This window comes from Suricata suricatta, chromosome 3 (assembly GCF_006229205.1).
Source record: "Suricata suricatta isolate VVHF042 chromosome 3, meerkat_22Aug2017_6uvM2_HiC, whole genome shotgun sequence".
In the NCBI taxonomy this organism is placed as follows: domain Eukaryota; kingdom Metazoa; phylum Chordata; class Mammalia; order Carnivora; family Herpestidae; genus Suricata; species Suricata suricatta.
In genome coordinates, this window is record NC_043702.1 from 160,118,727 (window position 1) to 160,138,043 (window position 19,317).

The window sequence follows — 19,317 nt, forward strand, 5'->3', positions numbered from 1 at the left end:
GTGGGTGTGGGTCATTGCATTTGGATTAAAAAGCAAATGTCTCTCTCTACATGAGAGGTCACTAGCTGGTATAAGGCAAAATCTTTTCACTGTTCGGCATAATTAAAATATTCCAACAGTGGTTTCAGTAATTTAAAAATCACAGTATTGTTGTAATATTTTTCTAGGCTTCAGGAGCTCACAATTGTTTGGCCCAATCAAATCTGGGAACACTAGAGAAGTTATCACCCATCAAGGTAATTACTTTCAAGTTGAAATAATTACTCTATCAATGTTAATGGTCTTTCAACTTCAATAAAGCACTCACCTGCCGATAATCACAGCTAACCTCTTGCTCTAATGCAATTCCCTCTCTATTTAGTAGGTTATATTAGAGCCGTTACAGTGGTCACTTGTCCTGAACAGCTGCTGAATTTCACTTTGATCGGCTGTGAACCATAAAAAAATTGGTCATCTGTGTATGATTTCCCCCTCACCCATAAGCCCTTGCAGAGCTAAGGATATGATCTCTTGGCTGTAATAGGGTACTTTAGGGGCAGCCATCTTGTCTCCGATAGTGGCTACTTTCCACTTGTGACAAGAGCACAGTAGTTCAATTAACTTTTGCCCTTCACTGCCATTTACAGCTTGCTGTCTCTGCTAAATGGCATATATTCTGAATTTATGACCTGGGCTTGTTACTGTGTGGACAAATTCGTCTTACGTTCATATACGGTTTTTATCAAGGTTCGGTGGAATTCTTGGGTTTCTTTACAATTCATGTAAAGACCAAAAAATAACAACACACTAGAGTGAAAGGGCAAATAGCCTCCTCACCAACTGCCTCTTATACACCAAAAGTCTGCTCTTTGGCCCAGGTAAAGTAGGCCAATGCCAGTTCACCAGAATCTGTGTAACTTGGGAAGTGTGTGCGTGTGTGCATGTGTGTGTGAGCTATCAAAAGATGTCATGTTTTGCTGATATGATCCCAGATGGGGAATGGGCAGGGTCGAATGAGCATCATGGTAGGTAAACAGAGCTGCATCTAGAGAGGAAATCACCTGAGGAGGACTCTTTGAGGGGCAAGACTGAGATGTTATGGTAGAAAGGACATGAGTCAGTGCTGAACCTTAGGGACACAGGAAAGATTTTTCTTGCTTCAGGTGACTTAGAAAGAAAATATCTCAATCCAATACTTGAGATGTTCTCTGGAAATTAACAGCATGGTATTAAGAAACACTTAAATTTGCAAGCACTGAATTTTGTTGCAAGGTGAAGGATGGTTAAATTATTTAAAATGTAAGGTTGTTCATTCATGACCAAAGTAGTACTTTATAGAAACCAAAATTTTCTACTTTTCCATTTCTTCTGGCTTCTGTAATCCAAATAGCAGGACTTTTAAAGTTTTACATCCTGTTTACATGGCCATTTAGTTTCTAAAGTACTTGGCATAGGCATTAATTTATTTAGCCCTTGTAAAAGCCTCATGAGATAAGTGACATTTTAGTTCAGACTCGATAATTAAGGAAGAGGAGAAAGGATCCATCTGAAGTGTAGGAACATGATCATTTGAAGAGGAACAGCATGTGCAAGAAGCTAGTGTGGTCTGCAAGCAGAAGGACTCAAGAAATACTTTAGAAGCAGGGCCAGGAGGATTTAGTGAGGATTGGTTGTAGAAGGAAGGAGAAGAACTCAAAGATTATCGGCCTTGAGCGGCCAGAAGGGTATGGATCCATTTAGTTTGTAACAGCACGGATTAAACAATAAGTACAGCTTAGAAAAAAATACAGGGAATGCCTAACTTTACTAGAGCTGCTAGATATACCTCTGCAAGACTAACAGAAAGACTCAACCGTACACTGTCAAGCCTACCTTCCTCTGAAGAGCTACCTAAGACAACTTCTCAAAGGAGACCCAATTCATGACAAGCAAGTTAAAAAAGAGACTTTAGTAGAGAGTTTCCCCACATTATTTTTTTACTACATGAGAAGAAGGAATGAGGATTCACCATACTCCTCCCTCAAGGCATTTGAGGGACATCCAAGAGAACAACTTGAAGGAATTGAGGGCGTCTGCAAGAAAGGTGAGATGAACCGTCTACTCTTTTCATGCTCTTGAGCTGAAGACTCAGGGTATTTTAATGCAGCCACTAGTGTGGAGAAACATCTTCTGAGACTCTTATGTGATCCCAGGATTTCGGGAACATGAAAGCTGTTTCCTGTTTCTTATTCAGAGAATTCTGAAGTTGTGAGGCTGGCTGGGTCTCACCCAGCATGGAAGGTGGAGTGGAGAAGATAGGGCTGGATAAGCTGTACTTTTCTTATTTGGTGGAATGAGTTTTCCCCAGGCATGGCAAGCGAGGAATGAGTTTTTTTCAATGTGATAGGACCTACTACTAGCTGACTGCTCAGGAGAAGGAAACCCAGAAGCAAAAGAGGCTGGGGGGGTGGATCTCTGAGGCAGGAAGGGATAGGGGTGCAAGAAACTAGCCAGAGAGGCTGATGCCTGCATCAGGGAACTTGGAGAATGTAACTTCCCAGGCAGGACTTCTGTAAGACCCCACAGGAAGCAATGTCAGATGGATAAAAACAAGATTCATGATTAATGCTTCTTTTTGTCTAATTCTTTCTTTTCTCCCACAGTCCTGGGGACCTCAACAAGAGAAGAGGGAACTGAAGAGGAAAGGAAATAAGTTAAATAAACATGCCCTTTCTTTTCCACTGTGACTTAACACAAGTCAGGCTTTAGACTAGACTTTTTTTTAACACCTGATATGAATCCTGATTACCAGAACTGGGCTCGTCCTTGTCGTGAATGTGACTGGAAAACCACAGCACCTGCCTTAGAATCTAGTGATGACTGAGCAAGAAAGGTCCCCGATGAAGCTTGTTGGAATAAAGCAGTTAGAGAAATATAAAGCTCTCTCTAAGAAGTAGCCATACAAACAAAATTCAAGAAGACTTGTATGGTTTGCATCTCCAATAATATTGAGCAAAAAGCAGATATCTAAGATGTATCTGTGATTTGTATCATATTATTAGAAAAAAAGTATAAAGATAGTACAAGACTAGTGAATAAAAAGTTAATGTAAAAATAAATACATCATTACAACAAAATAGTTTGCACCAGTAAGTGCTCATTGTTTTGTGTGACGTCTACCCACTTCTATTTTGTGATTTTATGTAAAGAACAAGTAACACAGTTACCTTACAAAATATGAAAAGCTCAGCTTATAGAACTGATATAAAAAGCGTAGTGATTGTTTTTGATACCAAAATTTTCTTCATTTTGGAAAGATAATCACTAGAGGAGTCCCTCTAGATACCTAGATCTCCTCGAGCATTTCTATTGTCTTACAGCAGATGGGGACAAAAGAACCGTCACATTTTAAGAGCTACAATTAATTAAGATCATATGTAAAGAGCAAAACTATTTTATGTTATACTAAACCAAACTAAAAATGGGATTAAAAGAAAATTAATCAATTTACTCACAAACTCCTCATAACATGGTAATTATGAAGTGTCTCATCTCCCCCACCCCCACCCCACATATCTACTTAATGGTAAGGAGATCTGAGACAACCACGAGAAAATTTCGAATACCTCCTCCTTGACATTGGGCAAGTGAGTTTGGCAAGTAAAATCTAGAAACTAGAGTTTGTCATTCTGGATTTTATTTCCAGATTGGAAGCCAACTCTTAGTGACCCATATAATTTGCTTACCCCTCAGCACCGTATGCTTGATTCCACACACAGTGCAGAGCACCATCTATCTTTCAGGGTACCGGGCAAATGTACGATCTGGGCTTGATGATTCATAACCCTGTGGGGTAAGCAGGGATCGACTGAGAGCACAGACTAACAAGTAAACCACCTTTGCCTTTAAATCCCAAGTTATTTCTGCCAGTGCGATGGCAGGTGCCAATGAGAAAAAGCAAACAAATCTGAATGGTGGCAGCAGTATCGCCAACCTCGCCAGGAGTGTTCCCTGTAAATACCACCATGGAACTCTCGCATGCCAAGCGAGGCTAAATACAGTTTCTCTCCTGACACTGCACAATTCATCACAGAGCTCATCGGGAATGGAGTTTAAGGACTTCTACTTAAAGCTTGTTTTCAGTAGTGGTGAGTATTGGTCTGAAGAGACCCTAGGAATCTAGATATCTCTCTCTTCCCCTTAGAAGAACCTACTTGGGCCCAAAGGGAGAAGAAACTTTTCATGAGGTTGGGAGAGAAGCTAGTGATACATTAAAACCCACGCTCTCTCCATTTCTCCTCTCCTGCTGCCTCTGCTGCTGCTGCTGCTGCTCCTGCCAGCACATATGCTCTCCACCCCCACGGAGGGCTCCCATTGCCACTTCTCCATCCATTGCCACCATCAAGAGGATTCATGCATCCATTGCACCTGCTTTATGTGGCTCTCCCAGCAACATCCACCTGTCTATAAACAATGCTGGGGGGACCTTGGGACAAGCCAGTAATGGCACTACACTCTGGGCAATTTATTGGTGGCCCCTCATGCAGAGATAGGATCCCAAGCAAACAAGAGACTAAACGAGACTACTTAGTGATACCTCTTGCAAGTCTGTGGATTAAACTGCAAGTCTTCAGTTGTGGAAATGGATTCTGTGCCTCACCAATTAAAAATGTAGTTCATCTGCTCTGGAGAATTTTAGCTGAATTGGTCAATGAAACAAAAACTTGAAAAATTTCCTAGGATGGGCACACACATGAAAGAAGGCAGTAAAGATGTTTAGTTGTATAGGAATTAGAGAAATAGTAACTAACTAGAGGCAGGAAGACACTTAGAGAGATTTAAAAGGGAATAATTAAAGCATGAGTAGCAGAAACGCAAAAGCAAAGAAACACAGAGATCTGAAATGCCCAGCGGTAATAATCTGTGCCTTGGTCTTGATCACTTATCTTCCCCTTCAGTCTCTGTTCCGCACAAGGGTCTGTCTTATGGTAGATTCCAACAATACAACTGACCGCAGTGTTGAGCATTGGCATACTGAATGCAGTGCTCGATGACTATTTGCCAAATTGGATTGAATCATCAATAATCTGTTCTTGACCCTGAAGGTTCATTGCACTGGTATAGAGAAGTCATGCTGTTCTGAACAGGAAAGGGTAGACTTAAGTGACAGGAGGAAGGATTTGGGCAGGATAAAAGGAACATTCTTCTCTGGTGGTGAGGAATCAGAATTAAGTGGTAGAATTTCCTTTCGGTATCTTAAAAAAAAAAAGCTCAGATGCATTCTCTTGGGATGTAGGAATGTATGAAACTCAAAGACAATCGTTTGTTTTTCTGATGACTTCTTTCAAAGATGTCAGCCGCAAAGGAGTCCCAGTGGCCTCCTGCCCTGGAAATGTGGCCTACTGATCAGAATATCTGAACACTGGCCTGATTGCTCTATGGGAGATGTCCTGGATGGCTTAACAAGCTCAGATGGAGCCTTTCCTAATGATCTAATGAGATCTTTTCTTGGGACTCTCAGGGCCAGATATCCAGATTTGGGTGGGGAGCACTTTGAACGCACACACAGACACGTACATTAGAAGAGAGGGTGTAGAAACCTTCCTGTTTCCAGATTATTCTGGCTGTCCTCTTTAACCCTGCACAAGGATTGGAAAATGGCAGAAAGAAGCGATCCTCGGCTGTCTGGCGGAAGCTGTGTTTCTGGGCCCCGGGTACATAGGGCTGTGTGATGCTTAAAGCTTGGGGTCATGGGCCTTCCTCTTTCTCAGGAACTCTTGAGTATGATAAAAACAGAACCTGACAGATTAACTACAAGACAGCGTTCACTGTCTACTTTAAACCTGGTGTTGTGAAATGCAATCAGCTATGAAGAAATGATGTAGAGAGTACTCCACAAGAGAACTCCAATAGAGTTGTTCGGGGCCATTAAAGGTTTAGGTTCAGACCTCTGCAAGCCATACTTCAAGATCAGAGGTTTAATTATTGCAATATTGGTACCTTCAATAAAAATATATTTAAGGGGCCTCATTCAGAAAGCTCTTGTCAAGAGTTTTCAGTATTTTTACTTTATTTTTCAGTAGTTTACTTTCAGGGTGGAAATTTAGGACACGAATTCCAAGGATATGGTGAGGAGGATACATTTCTCCATAGATCACATATCAACTAAAAAGAAGGCCTTCTGCACCTACAAACACTGCTTTTAATGCTTATAAGGAAGGCTGTAGAAGGTAATATGAAAGACCTTTAGGTACAAAGATAACTAAATGTCGCATAAAAGTAAACTACCAATTCTGAGTTCTAAATAAAATGAAGATTTCTGTAATATTATCTCTTTAATTCACAGACTGCTTATTTTAGTCATGTGAGAAAACTGAACATAAGAACAGAGAGAAAATACTGTACTATAAACTCTTCATTTACAACTATTCTTCTAGAGTTTCATTAAAATACATTTACTCATTGTTATTTAGATATTTTGATAGATGTTATACTTCTTTAAGATAACCTTTAGGTATATGGACCATCTCAATGCCCTTTGAAAACAATACTTAATGCTGTATGTTCATTTTTTTTTCTGAGAGCTTTTCATATTTAGCAAGGTCTTGGCACATTTTAAAAACCATATGTATTTAACTACTAAGATCACAATTTTCATCTTCTCCATAAAGCCTCTTTAGTATGAGAATTTCCTCCTGATCTTTCAGAGCATTTCTTGACTAACACTTTTGGTATATAATATTCTCTCCTATAGTGTGGTTTATGGCTCGTAGGTGGTGGAATTTGGGATCTGAATCCCAACGTGGTGGGTATTACAGGCCATAATTCACTACTTCTCTCACATTTTTCTTATGTTCAATTCTCATCTCTGCAGTAATTTTAAAAAAGAATGCTCCCTGATAAAAGAACCATCCTGTTTCCATTTCTCCCACAGAACATTAGGCTGTGTCAGGTATAAAGAAAGATTTCAGAAGATATCAGGTGAACTCCTTTAAACTGTGTTATGGGCCAGAGGTGATCAACCCAGAAAAATCACCACTAAGTTATAGCGCATATGATATCTTTATCTATATTATCCAGAGAGACAGATCTAGAAATGTAACTTTCTTTTTTTCTCAAGGAGTCAGTAATATCACATGTATCTATATTTGTATCTGGATCTGAATCTGTATCCGTATCTCTTTCTATATCTGTATCTGTCCTGTATTTATATCTGTATCCTATATCTGTCTAATTTTATCTGTGCCTCATCCCCAGGAGGTATACAGAGACACATTTAGCATCCCCATTTAATGGATTTGGAAATCACGCAAGGAAAGACTCATTTACTTGAGGTAATAACAAATTAATTGTGGCCTGCAAACTGGTCTCCAATATCCCTATACTCAGCTCAGTATCTTATCCCTCTCTATGACTACTTTGCTTGTTTTCACACATGAAAGATTTTAATGTATTTAAGCTCTAACTGAAGCAAAATGAAGCTGGATAAAAAAATCAATTTCAACATATTAATCAGATAATCTAAGTATCTGTTACTCTTTTTTACTAAGTTCTTACCATCACGGTGAAAGCATGCACAGTAGAGACGTTAAATGTAGGGTCATCTGGTCTCTCCTGGTAGAGTACGTGGTACTGGGAGATAATGCCATTGGGAGATCCCGGCTTTGTCCAGTTCAGCAGAACTGAATGAGCGCTGGTGGCTTGTGCCCAAGGTGCTGGCAGATCTTGAGGTGGGGCTGCCAGAGTCTGTGCTGATGACCACAGACTCTCCACTAAGCCTTTGGAGTTGCGGGCTCTGACCCGATACTCATAGAACGTGAAAGGCATCAGAGTATCGGAAGCATCGATGAATTCCAGGGCTCCCTCTGACCAGACAAACAAAAGGGACTCCTCTTCGATGCCAGCAAGGCGTCTGAAAGGAAACCAGAAAGACAGTCAGGAACAGCTGCACACTTCAAAAGTAGTTGGCAGATGGAGTAAGAAATGCCATTTCCAGGGAACCTGGGTGGCTCAGTCGGTTAAGCGTCTGACTTCAGCTCAGGTCATGATCTCACAGCTTGTGAGTTCGAGCCCTGCATCAGGCTCGGTGCTGACAGCTGAGACCCTGGAGCCTGCTTCGGATTCTGTGTCTCCCTCTCTCTCTGCCCCTCCCCTGTTCACACTCTGTGTCTCTCTCTCTCAAAAATAAATAAATGTTAAAAAAAAAAAGAAAGAAAAAAATTGCATTTCATAAAAATTTGGTGTCAGCTCAACTGCTCCTTTGTGGCGTCCTAATGAAGACCAGATGAAAGAGCATGCAAGAGGCGTGGCCCAGTATGATTTTTTAAAAGTAGGTTTTATATATATTTGGCTAATCATAAAGAATACATATATTTCATAGAAAACATGGACAGAAAGAAGAAATAAAAACATTTAAACAGTGTAACACCACCCATAATTATGTTTTGCTTATTACAGTAGAAATTTTTCCTTAAATAATTGCACACATAATATGTGGAAACATATACATCATTTAAAAACTTTAAAAAATCATAAGCATATATGTAAGCACTAGTAACACATTTACAAATTCTTTCTGGATCTTTGTCTTTATGTTTATGTACATGTGTGCAAGTGTATGCATGTGCACATGCAGGTACATTGCCCAATTTAATTTTTTACACAATCGGATATTACACTATACACAACTATTACAAGTCAATATTATTGGGAATCCTTACCCTTCTATAGTGATGGATTGCAGAAAGTATCCTGATTTGTCTCCCTGTATCCCCATGTCTATTGCTAATGTGCTCCCAAAATCACACTAAACTGGCCGTGTGACTCTCTTTGGTCAATAGGACGGAAGCAAATATGATGCATGCAGAGACCTGGAAAGTGTATGCACACTGAAGCGGACCATCTTGCTCCTGAAACAATAAGATCTTCATGCAGAAAAGCAGGGGCTCACACACTGAAGGGTGAGGACCGATGAAGAGAAGCCATGGTCCTTGTTCACTTTCATCCTGTACAATGTGATTTTGTATCTGATTCTAGTATATTTAAAACACATATATTTAAAAAATTTTTATCTATCTACCTATCTATTGAGAAAGAGGGAGAGAATGCGGATCTATTGAGAAGCAGAGCACATATACAAGCAAGCAGAGGAGGAACAGAGAGAAAGAGGAAGAGAGAGAATCCTAACCAGGTCCCACGCTGTCAGCTCAGAGCCTGACATGGAGATTGAACCCATGAACCATGAGAACATGGCCTGAGCTGAAATTGAGTCAGACACTCAGTCGATTAAGCCACCCAGATACCCCTAACACATGTTTAAAATTCATTTCCTGCATCTCATGTATTTTCTCTTCATCTGAATTTTCTCTTCTTTAAGGAAGCCATAACCCTTCAAAGTAAGGACCAAGCTTTCTTGATCAACAAACTTTTACTGAGCACTTACTATACACCATGCCTTGCACCAGGGCAGAGATACAAAGACTGTACACATTCCCTTTCTGAAGGAACTTAGGGCCCTAAAGGAACTCATAGCAGAGTGGAGAAGATAGAGCTAAATGCAAATTAATGGAAATAACATGATAAATCATGTAATATAAATTTGCCCTAGAGATCTTAAAGGGCCATAGTTAAATTCCTTTCAGAAGTCTTCTCCAAGACCTAGTAAAAAGCAGAGTATGCTCACAAATTCTCTCAGTTGTCCGAGAAAGGGATTGTTTAGTCCCACCTATAGATCTTACTGCTATAAAGGTCCATGCAAACTATTTTGGTACTCAATTTATAGAGCATTCAACATCTGAGCAGGAGAAATGAGTTGTCAGTTGTTAGTATCACCCCAAATATCTGATATTTCATTTGGAACAGCTATTTGCTCATCTGGATGTAAAATCATGATGCAATATAAAATAAAATAAATAAACAAAGAAACAAATAAATAAAAATAAAATAATGATGCAGACCTAACCAGAAGGGGAAGTTCCTGAGGAATCATGGACCATTTGGTCAATTTCTGTATTCCCAGCACCTCGCCTAGTAAATTCGATAGTCTTTTTGAATGAATGGCCACCACACATGTAATTTCATGGCTGTCTGCACTTTTGCCTCATCTCTACCAGCTCTTTTTACTTACTAGGTTGGGGAAGAATGTAGCAAGGAAAGGACCCTCTCCTACTTAGCTTCCACTCTGTAGTTGTGAGAGACTGATGGATCAAGCAGTATTTCCAGGCTGTTAGGAGTATTTAATGAACATCCTCTTCAGATGCCAGGATACTCACATGGCAGCATATCAGATTCACCATCAACATGGAAAGCGTTATTAAGACAAAGTAAATGACAGTACCTCTCACAAAAAGGCAGGATATTTAAAATACTTGGCTTTGGGAATTTGAGGATCCTCAAGTTGATAAATCACAATGACCTTAACATGAGCAATGACAAGCCTCCCACTGGAGGTGACAGAGTCTTCCTAGATACCTCTCAGTGACCTGCAGTTATGGTTCGGCAACCCACCTCATTATTCCTTGCCACCATGCGTGGGCCAGATTCTGCACTCAGTGTAGGTTTGCAGGGTTTGGCCTTTGTACTTGCTGCAGATACTAGGTACCAGGTGTGTCATTGGGAGGGATCCATTCTAATGAGGACCACAGGGCTCACAGCCAAGGACTCCCCTCAGTGAGGTTTTAAAAGGTGTTTGCAAGGAACATAATACAGCAAACAAACACAAACTTCTATAGGGAAGTACAATTTTCTGCTTTGTCTGGCTTCAGTCTTTCTATGTAGATTCAATTAATTTTTAATAAATTCTCATGAATTCCCACATTGATGTGGCGGCCATGGTTGTGACATTCTTTTAAAACATTGCCTGAAAGCATGAATTTTAAAAATCTCTGAGAGGTTAAAAATGTTAGCTTTGAGTTTATCCACCAAAGCAGTTAGAGGATGCAGCCTGATTAAGTATTTCTTGCCACTATTGAATACTCAAGAAATTAATACTGTGTTGAGGTAATGCTCCATCTGTGGTGGTAAAAACTGGAATACTTTTATGTCTGAACACACTTAGAACAGAAAGAGGTTAAGTAGATCACAATTATTTCTAATTCATTTAGGATTTAGGCTTCAACTAACTGGAAGTGTTTCCTCCTAAATAGTCTGTGTTTAGGGAAATCACATGTTCAGTCTTCCCAAATAGCCAAATGGTTATTCTATGCTGAAACTCATTTAGGAGACACTTCAATAGTGCCTTTTCCAACTAGAGTTAATGTTATTTAACACTAAGAAAAAAACAAAAATAACTATTAAAACTAGGAATCATATACATATATATATTTTTTTAATATATTTATTTTGAGAGTCAGAGATGGAGAGGGAACGAGCATGCATGTGAGCAGGGGAGGGGCAGAGACAGGGAGAGAGAGAATCCCAAGCAGGTTCCAAGCTGTCAGTATAGAGCCCGATGAGGGGCTTGATCCAAGAAAATGAGATCATGACCTAAGCTGAAATCAAGAGTTGGATGCTCAACCAACAGAGCCACCCAGGTGCCCCAGAAACCAAATATTTTAAAAGAGATTCATACTTATATTTTCTTAATGTAGTATGTGGCCTTTAACCTAACCCTTTATTTCCTGCCAACATTTCTCAGGACTTGTCTTTAAAAAAAAACTAAAAAATCCTGTAACTAAGTTTATTTCTCATAGCAATTTAAGATTATGAAACTGCCACCCTCATCTCATGAAGAATAGCAAGAATACTAATTTAAATATAAAACCCCAGGGACAGATGGGTGGCTCAATTGGTTGAGCCTCTGACTTTGACTCAGGCCATGATTTCATGGTTTCTGGCTTGGAGCCCCACGTCAGGTGCTGTGCTAACAGCTCAGAGCCTGGAGCCTGCTCTGGGTTGTCTCCCTCTCTCTTTCTGGATTGTCTCCTCCTTCTGCCACTCACACTCTGTCTGTCTGTCTGTCTGTCTCTCTCTCTCTCAAAAATAAACATTAAAATAATAATAATAATAATAATAATAATAAATATAAAACCCCAGGCACCTGTAGTCTGAGGAGATAGATTATAGGTTCAGGCCTACAACCACCTGATTGGATGACCTTGGGAAAAGCTCACTGTGCCCTCTAGTTTCCATTTCACTTTGTACGCTGGCGTTAATAACCTTACAGAGGAAATGGAAACGTAGGTGACTTATAAAATGCCATGTGGATGTTAAATCATCCAGCATTACAGAGTAAGTGGACACTCTGGTGGGGGGGGAGGAGACATCAAAAATCATCCACAAAGGCGAAGACTTAATTCCATTTAAAACATTCATGATTTGCCATGCAACTGGCCTGTGCCTACTGTTCCAGCTTAATGTTCCAGATTTCTTTTTTTATAAATGTTCATTTATTTATTTATTTTGAGAGAGAGAGAGAGAGAGAGAGTGGGGAGGGGTGCAAAGAGAGAGGAAGAGAGAGAATCCCAAGCAGGCTCTGGGCTGACAGTGCAGAGCCCGACATGGGGCTTCATCCTATGAACCGTGAGCTCATGACCTGAGCCAAAATCAAGAGTTGGACACTTAACTGAGCCACCCACATGGCCCTTCATGTTCCAGATTTCTATTCCATTTTATAGTCTGGTTGTCATCAAATGCTTGCCAATAGTTCTCTTATATTCCATGAGTGTTCCGGTTTCCACGGCTTCCGTTTGTTAATGCTGCTCTGCAGTGCCTTGCCACATACTCTTCTTCCTCCCCCTCCTATGGCCTAACTCCAATTCATCTTAAATCTTTTTTTAAACGTTTATTTACTTTTGAGAGAGAGAGAGAGAGAGGCAGGAGTGGGGGTGGAGCAGAGAGAGAAAGACAGACACAGGCTCTAAAGCAGGCTCCCTCGACGTGGGGCTCAAACTCACAGACCTGAGCCGAAGTCAGACGCTTAACCTACTAAGCCACCCAGGTGCCCCTCCAATTCATCTTTTAAGGCTGTGCCAGAGTTCCTTTCTCTAGGAAATCTTTCCCTGGCCTCTCTCTCAAGTAGAATTATCACATGTCCTATGTGCTAAGTCTTTTTTTTTAATTATTTAAAAAATTTTTATGTCTTTTATTTATTTTTGAGAGATAGAGAGAGACAGCGCAAGCAGGGGAAGCCCAGAGAGGGAGATACAGAATCCGAAGCAGGCTCCAGGCTCTGAGCTAGCTGTCAGCACAAAGCCCGAGGCAGGGCTCAAACCCATGAACCGTGAGATCATGGCCTGAGCTGAAGCCAGACGCTCAAACGACTGAGCCACCCAGGTGCCTCCAAGTCTTTTCTTTATTGATTCACTTGTCACAGTATTTTATGATATAATTTCTTTCTTTTCCTATTGTTTATACCATACTACAAGTTCCTTGAAGGCAAAGAATCTCTCTTACGTATCTGTATATTCTCAGCACCTAGGGAAGCATGGCACACTATATTAAAAAATAAATATTATTTTTAAGCAATGACTGGATGACTGGTGGACAAGAAGAGACTAAAAATCTCTGAAGCCTGTCAACTAGAAAAAAATGTGCCCATTATTAAGTTGTCTCTGAGCAATAACCCTATCCTTCTGTATCTGGCTTCTTGAGAATCCCACCAGAACTATACAAGGGCATTTTTGCTTTACCAGCTGATTCTGTTGGGCTTTGCCAATAGGGGGCACCAGAGAGAGAGAGAGAGAGCGAGGGAGGGAGCTCAGAAAGCTGAAAGGAAAAAGGAACTGACTCCTTCTTCTTTGCTTCCTGTTTGCTTGCTGATTAGGTAAGCCTCTCTCTAGCGAGGATTTTTCACCCTGAACGTAACAAACCCTTCCTCCCTAGGAGAAGTTTCCAACAATACTTGGAAAAACAGCTTTCTCTCTTGCCTCCTCCTCAGACGCCTGCATCAACTGGAAGCAGCCTCCTCCTCAGGTGTCCGGGTCCCTGCATCGGGGTGGGACCTCTAATTTCTCAGTTTTTAAGAATGTTAGCTCCCTCCTTTTGTTCCCTCAATCCCAAGGGTAGTTGCTGTTTCCTGTAGTAGCCACCTGCCTATCTTAGAGTTCACTTTTTATCCTTTCAATTACCCAGTTAGCAAATTTACAACTAGTAAACAATTATTTATGTTAAATTCTTTCAGTTAAAATGACTGTTGCAGGGGTGCCTGGGTGACTCAGTCGGTTGGTTGAGCATTGGATTCTTGAGCTGGGCTCAGGTCATGATGCCAGGGTCTGAGATTGAGCCCCTCATTGGGCTGTGCACTGAGCATGGAGCCTGTTTTCTCTCTCTCTCTGCCCCCTCCCTCACTTGTGCACTGTCTCTCTAAAATAAAATAATAAAAAAGACTGTTGTGGTTTCTCTTTCCCAAGCAGAACCTGACGCTATAGAGAGTGATGATAATGTTCACCCAGAGAGAGAAATAGGAAAATCATAGACACGGTGATACTAGCTTTGCATCTGGACTAACTGAACTCACTATTTTGTCTTTGTCACACCATATTATACACTCATTGTGAAAAGTATTTAGAAAATACAGATGAGCAAAACAACCACCATCACCAAGTACAGGCAGTCCCTGACTTATGGTGGCTCAACCTACAATTTTTCAACTTTATGATGTGAAATCGATAAGCATTCCATTGAAGTTGTACTTCAAGTTCTGAATCTTGATCTCTTCCTGTGGGGAGCGGCAAAGATTCAGCTCCTGGCCATTTGCTAGCCGGATTTGTCACTCCCTGAGGGGAGTTGCAAAATAGGCAGGGGAGCGCCACTCCCTGTCAGAGGAGAAGCCAGAAGATCAAAGATCAACCGCCTGCAGGCAGGGTAGCATCAGCCCCTCAGGAGCTGTGCTAAAACACTCTAGTTTGGTTCCTCTTTTACTCCAGCCTTAATCCCTTAACCCTGTTTCCTAGCAACCGACCTAGGTCAGCTGCCTTGTTTTCCCGCCTTGAAACCTTTATAAGGTAGGGTGTTTTCTCAATTAAGAGGAGGCTTGATCGAAAGTGTGTGTTGTCTTTAGTCTCCGTGCGTCCCCTTTCCTGCCCTGTTTTCTCTTTCTCCCTCAGGAAAAGAACCCACGAGGATTTTCCGCCCTGCTGGCTGGGGCAGGACACGACATATTGGCGCCTCATCGTGGGGTGAGTGACGGGAGCCGACATCTTCCCAGGCTGGCAGTGTGCTGTAGGACACTCTTTGAGAAGTGGGGACAGCAGCAGCGAGTGGCAGTTCCCAGTCAGCCACACCATCACAAACAACTGCATACTTACAACCCTGTTGTACCCATACAGCCATTCTGGTTTACACTTCTAGTACAGTGTTCAATAAATTACATGAGATGTTCAACACTTAACTATACCGTAGGCTTTGTGATAGATGATTTTGTCCAACTGTAGGTTCATGTAAGTGTTCTGAGCATGTCTAAAATAGGCTAGGCTAAGCCATGATGCTTGGTATGTTCGGTGTATTGAATGCACTTTTGATTGATAGTATTTTCGACTTACAATGGATTTATTGGGATGTAATCCCACAATGAGTCTAAGAAGATCTGTATTCAAAAGGATTGTGCTTAACTCTCTCTGGGAGATAAGCATCATTGACTTTTTTGGTTGTTGTTTGTCTTTAACATTCCAGACATTTTTTAGGGCACATATAAATGTAAAAAAGTATTCTATGTATTTAAAGAAGAACAGACTCATACTAGACACACTGTTGTGCAAGCTACTTCTTTTATTACCAGGAATCATTTTCCTTGTCCTGAAATCTCTGTAACTGCCAGGTTCATCTTCCTAGAACATGGTGCATCTTTATTGTACATCTAGGATGACTTCCTACTTTTATCATGCTTGCTGGTTAACATAGCACATTCACATACATTATTTCATTCAATTCTTACAAAATTCTAGGAGGTTATTCTTGATGTTTATTAACCTAACTTCACATAAAAATGAAACTTGGGGAATATAATGACATGCCCAAGGTCACATAACTAGTAAGTGATGGACCCAGGACCTGGAAACCGTATCTTCTTTCTGTCAACAATGGCCGTGCTCTGTCTACTTTATTAGATTGCTTCTCTCTTTTACCCCAAACTTGCAATGGCTTACATTGCCTCCAAATAAAAAATATATAAATTCCTTAGTCTGGTATTTTAAGTCTTCTAAAATCTACCATCAAACTGACTGTTAGAATTTTCCCTACAAATAACAAAGGCTCCAACCAAGCCTGACCATTACTTGAACATTATACCTTCAGCACTGGGAATTTTGTTCATTCTATTAATGTTATTCACAAGAGATATCTTTGCCATCAGGCTCTGCTTATTAAAATCCTCTTTACTATAAATGAAACAGAATACAAAATCCTGAAATGGACCAGATGATAGAAGGGAATTTTGTATAGGTGGCATTTCAAATCACTGAATTATAAAATAATGTTGACAAACTAGTTTTTTAAAATAAATGCAAAAATTTCTTCTCATTCTTTAAAACAAAAGCTACTGTACACTTAGATATAAGTAGAACCCATAAAATTGCTGAAAGAAATAAATGATGTGTTATTTTAATATGATCATTAAAGGGAGAATTTCCTTACAATATAAAGAGCATAGACAAATTAATAAGAAACGAAAAAAGACAATAACCTAAGGGTACATAATATGTAATACATATATATACAAATAGCAAGTAGATATTTAAGATGAACAACTTCACTTACAATGACCAAAATTTTAATTGAAATAGTAATAATATGCCATTTAAAATACTAAACTGGCAAAGATTTGAAAAACTGATCAGACCCACTATTGACAGGAGTTTTCAGAATTAAGAACCTTATGTAGCATTTTTAGAAGGCAATTTAGCAATCTCTAAAACTTTTAAATGTACAAAATTTGACCTTGCACCTCTAGTACTAAGAATCCTTCACATCCTTATTGTACATGTGTTTGTTTTTTTTTTTTTTGAAAATTGATATTGTAATGAAAACTTGGAAATCACCTATTTTGCCCTCAGTAGGGGACTGGATAAAATATAGTTGAGTCATAGGTGTGTATATATGAGTGTGTGTGTGTGAGCAGACAGATGTCCTAAAGAAAATTGCAAAACAGTATGAACAATATGGTTTCCTTTATTAAGGAAAACTATAAAAAAGAAAACAGAAATATTACATATAGTAAAATTAATAATAATTACTTTTAGTGATAGAAATTTTATATGTCTTGGGTAAATCATAAAGAATGGACAATTGTAATATTGTCATATTTTGTATTTTCTTTGTATTCTGTCCCATTAAAACCTTTTTCCAACCAAATATTTTTAATGCTTTATATCACTAAATTTTTATTTTTTAAAAAATGTTTATTATTGAGACAATGAGTATTTGCAGGGGAGAGGCAGAAAGAGGGAGGCAGAGGATTTCAAGCAGGCGTTGCTTTGTCAGTACAGAGCCTGATGCAGGGCTTGAACTCATGAATTGTGAGATCATGACCTGAGCCAACACCAAGAGTTGGACTCTTAATCAACTGAGCTATCTAAGTACCCATAAATTTTTATATTGTAAGGTCAAGTCCCAGTGACATCAACTTCATCCATGAATGAATGAAGTCTACCCTAACCAGACAAAAAGAATCTTCTCTTTTATGAACTTTCTGGTAAATATTTGTATTTTTTGCATTATATTTCTCTTTGTCTGCTTGTTTGCTTAGTTTAACTTATATCTCCCAACATAGTAAAAGGTCTTCATAACAGGGCTCAGACCTCACAGCAGATATGAACATATGCATGTGTGTATTACCTATTTATCTATCTATCTATCTATCTATCTATCTATCTATCTATCTATCTATTTATCTATCTATCATCTATCTATCTACCTACCTACCTACCTACCTATCATCTACTTCCATCTCCAAATCTATCTTTCCACACAAAATGAATTGATTGCCTTAAAATTCCTTCACTTTTAAGTCAATATCTTCTTTTCTTATTTTCTCAAGCAGTTTACTTATCCATTCTAGAAAGTTATTATTTGTTGTTCCTTGCTTGGAATATTCTTCCATATCATCCATCCACCCAAACTATCTCAGGTTTTATCTTTCAAATCCTTACTATTTGAATATTCAGAAGGAGTGTTCATTATTCATTTTGACTTTTACGGTGTTTAGAAGATATCGTATATCTTTTTTTCTTATTGCACATTGATCCATCTTTGTACTTATTTAAAGAGATGGTTTATGAGAATAGACCTGATACAATTTTGTCTCTATTAAAATGGAAGCTGCTGGTGGGAAATCATTTTATTAAGGGTTTTGTAGAGTCCTAAGCGGGGGGGACATTTGGTGGAGTTTGTAGATGGAAGTTGGATTTTGTAGATGGATTTTGCCATTCACAAGTTATATAAGATAAAGGGGAAATACTGAAAAATCCTAATTATGCAATCCAAATGTACTATAAGGAGAAAGCAATGCCCAAGATGGCAGTGTCTATATCAGTAAACAGATAACAGTTGCAAAAACACTAACATTAATGTGATCTCTACTGTGGGAAATCTCTTCTGTAGCTCACGTTTGTCAACAAAGTAGCCTAAATAAAATAACAAAGTAACAGGTAAACTGAACAGAAGCAATTGCATTGATAATCATATCCTTCCTAGATTATTTTGTTTTGTTTTGTCAAGTCATCAACATCCCTTTATTAGTGCAGACACTTTTTAATAGGATGATATCTAGAGGTGGTCTCTAAACAATAGAAGGAAATTACTGAGGGGAAGAGCTTTAGGGAGTTGGAGAGTGCAGAGTGACAAGTATTTTCAAAATGGGATTGGCAAGCTGGCTTCCTGGAATTTAATGAAAATATCTGCATGGGCCAAACCCCGTCTTTGGTTTGAGCTAAATGTGTTTCCTTTGGTGGCGATGGAAGAAAGAGGAGGCAAAAGATGAAGCAGAAATTACATGCCATAACCTCCCCAGAAGTACTGCAGGCTTGTGGCTATAATTCTATAAGGGGCTCTATGTAGTCCCAGAATGAAAAAGAACGATGTGTCTACATTCTATTCCTGTCCTTACAAATTTCTGATTTTTTTTTTTGCAGCTATCTAAGAAAAATTTGATATTGTTGTTGTCTAAGCACATTTAAACTTCAGCTGAAATAACCGCCAAGTGATTCATGCCTATGTAGGTGACTGTAACGATTGTATCTGGGGCCCCAGTGCGCCATTTTCCTTTCACTTTAAATAAAAACCAAAATGTATCTATGTCAGCCAGTGCCCTTCTGCTGTACTCAGAGGCATCAAACAGGCTACAATTATGATTGTGAAGTGATTGTGTCACATTGGAGGAAGGTTTATTGCTTTTGAGTCTGCTAGGCAGTAACACATTCTGTTTCA

At 39.4% G+C, this 19,317-nt stretch overlaps 1 protein-coding gene across 1 annotated transcript in view; it reads right to left on the minus strand.

Annotated features, from left to right (window-relative positions):
• USH2A (usherin) overlaps nt 1-19,317 on the minus strand; it is a 697,677-nt gene that overhangs the window by 87,078 nt on the left and 591,282 nt on the right. Inside the window, exon 61 of the mRNA XM_029933401.1 lies at nt 7,516-7,870. Within this exon, the coding sequence (XP_029789261.1) occupies nt 7,516-7,870 (355 nt within the window). The remainder of the gene's footprint in view (nt 1-7,515; nt 7,871-19,317) is intronic.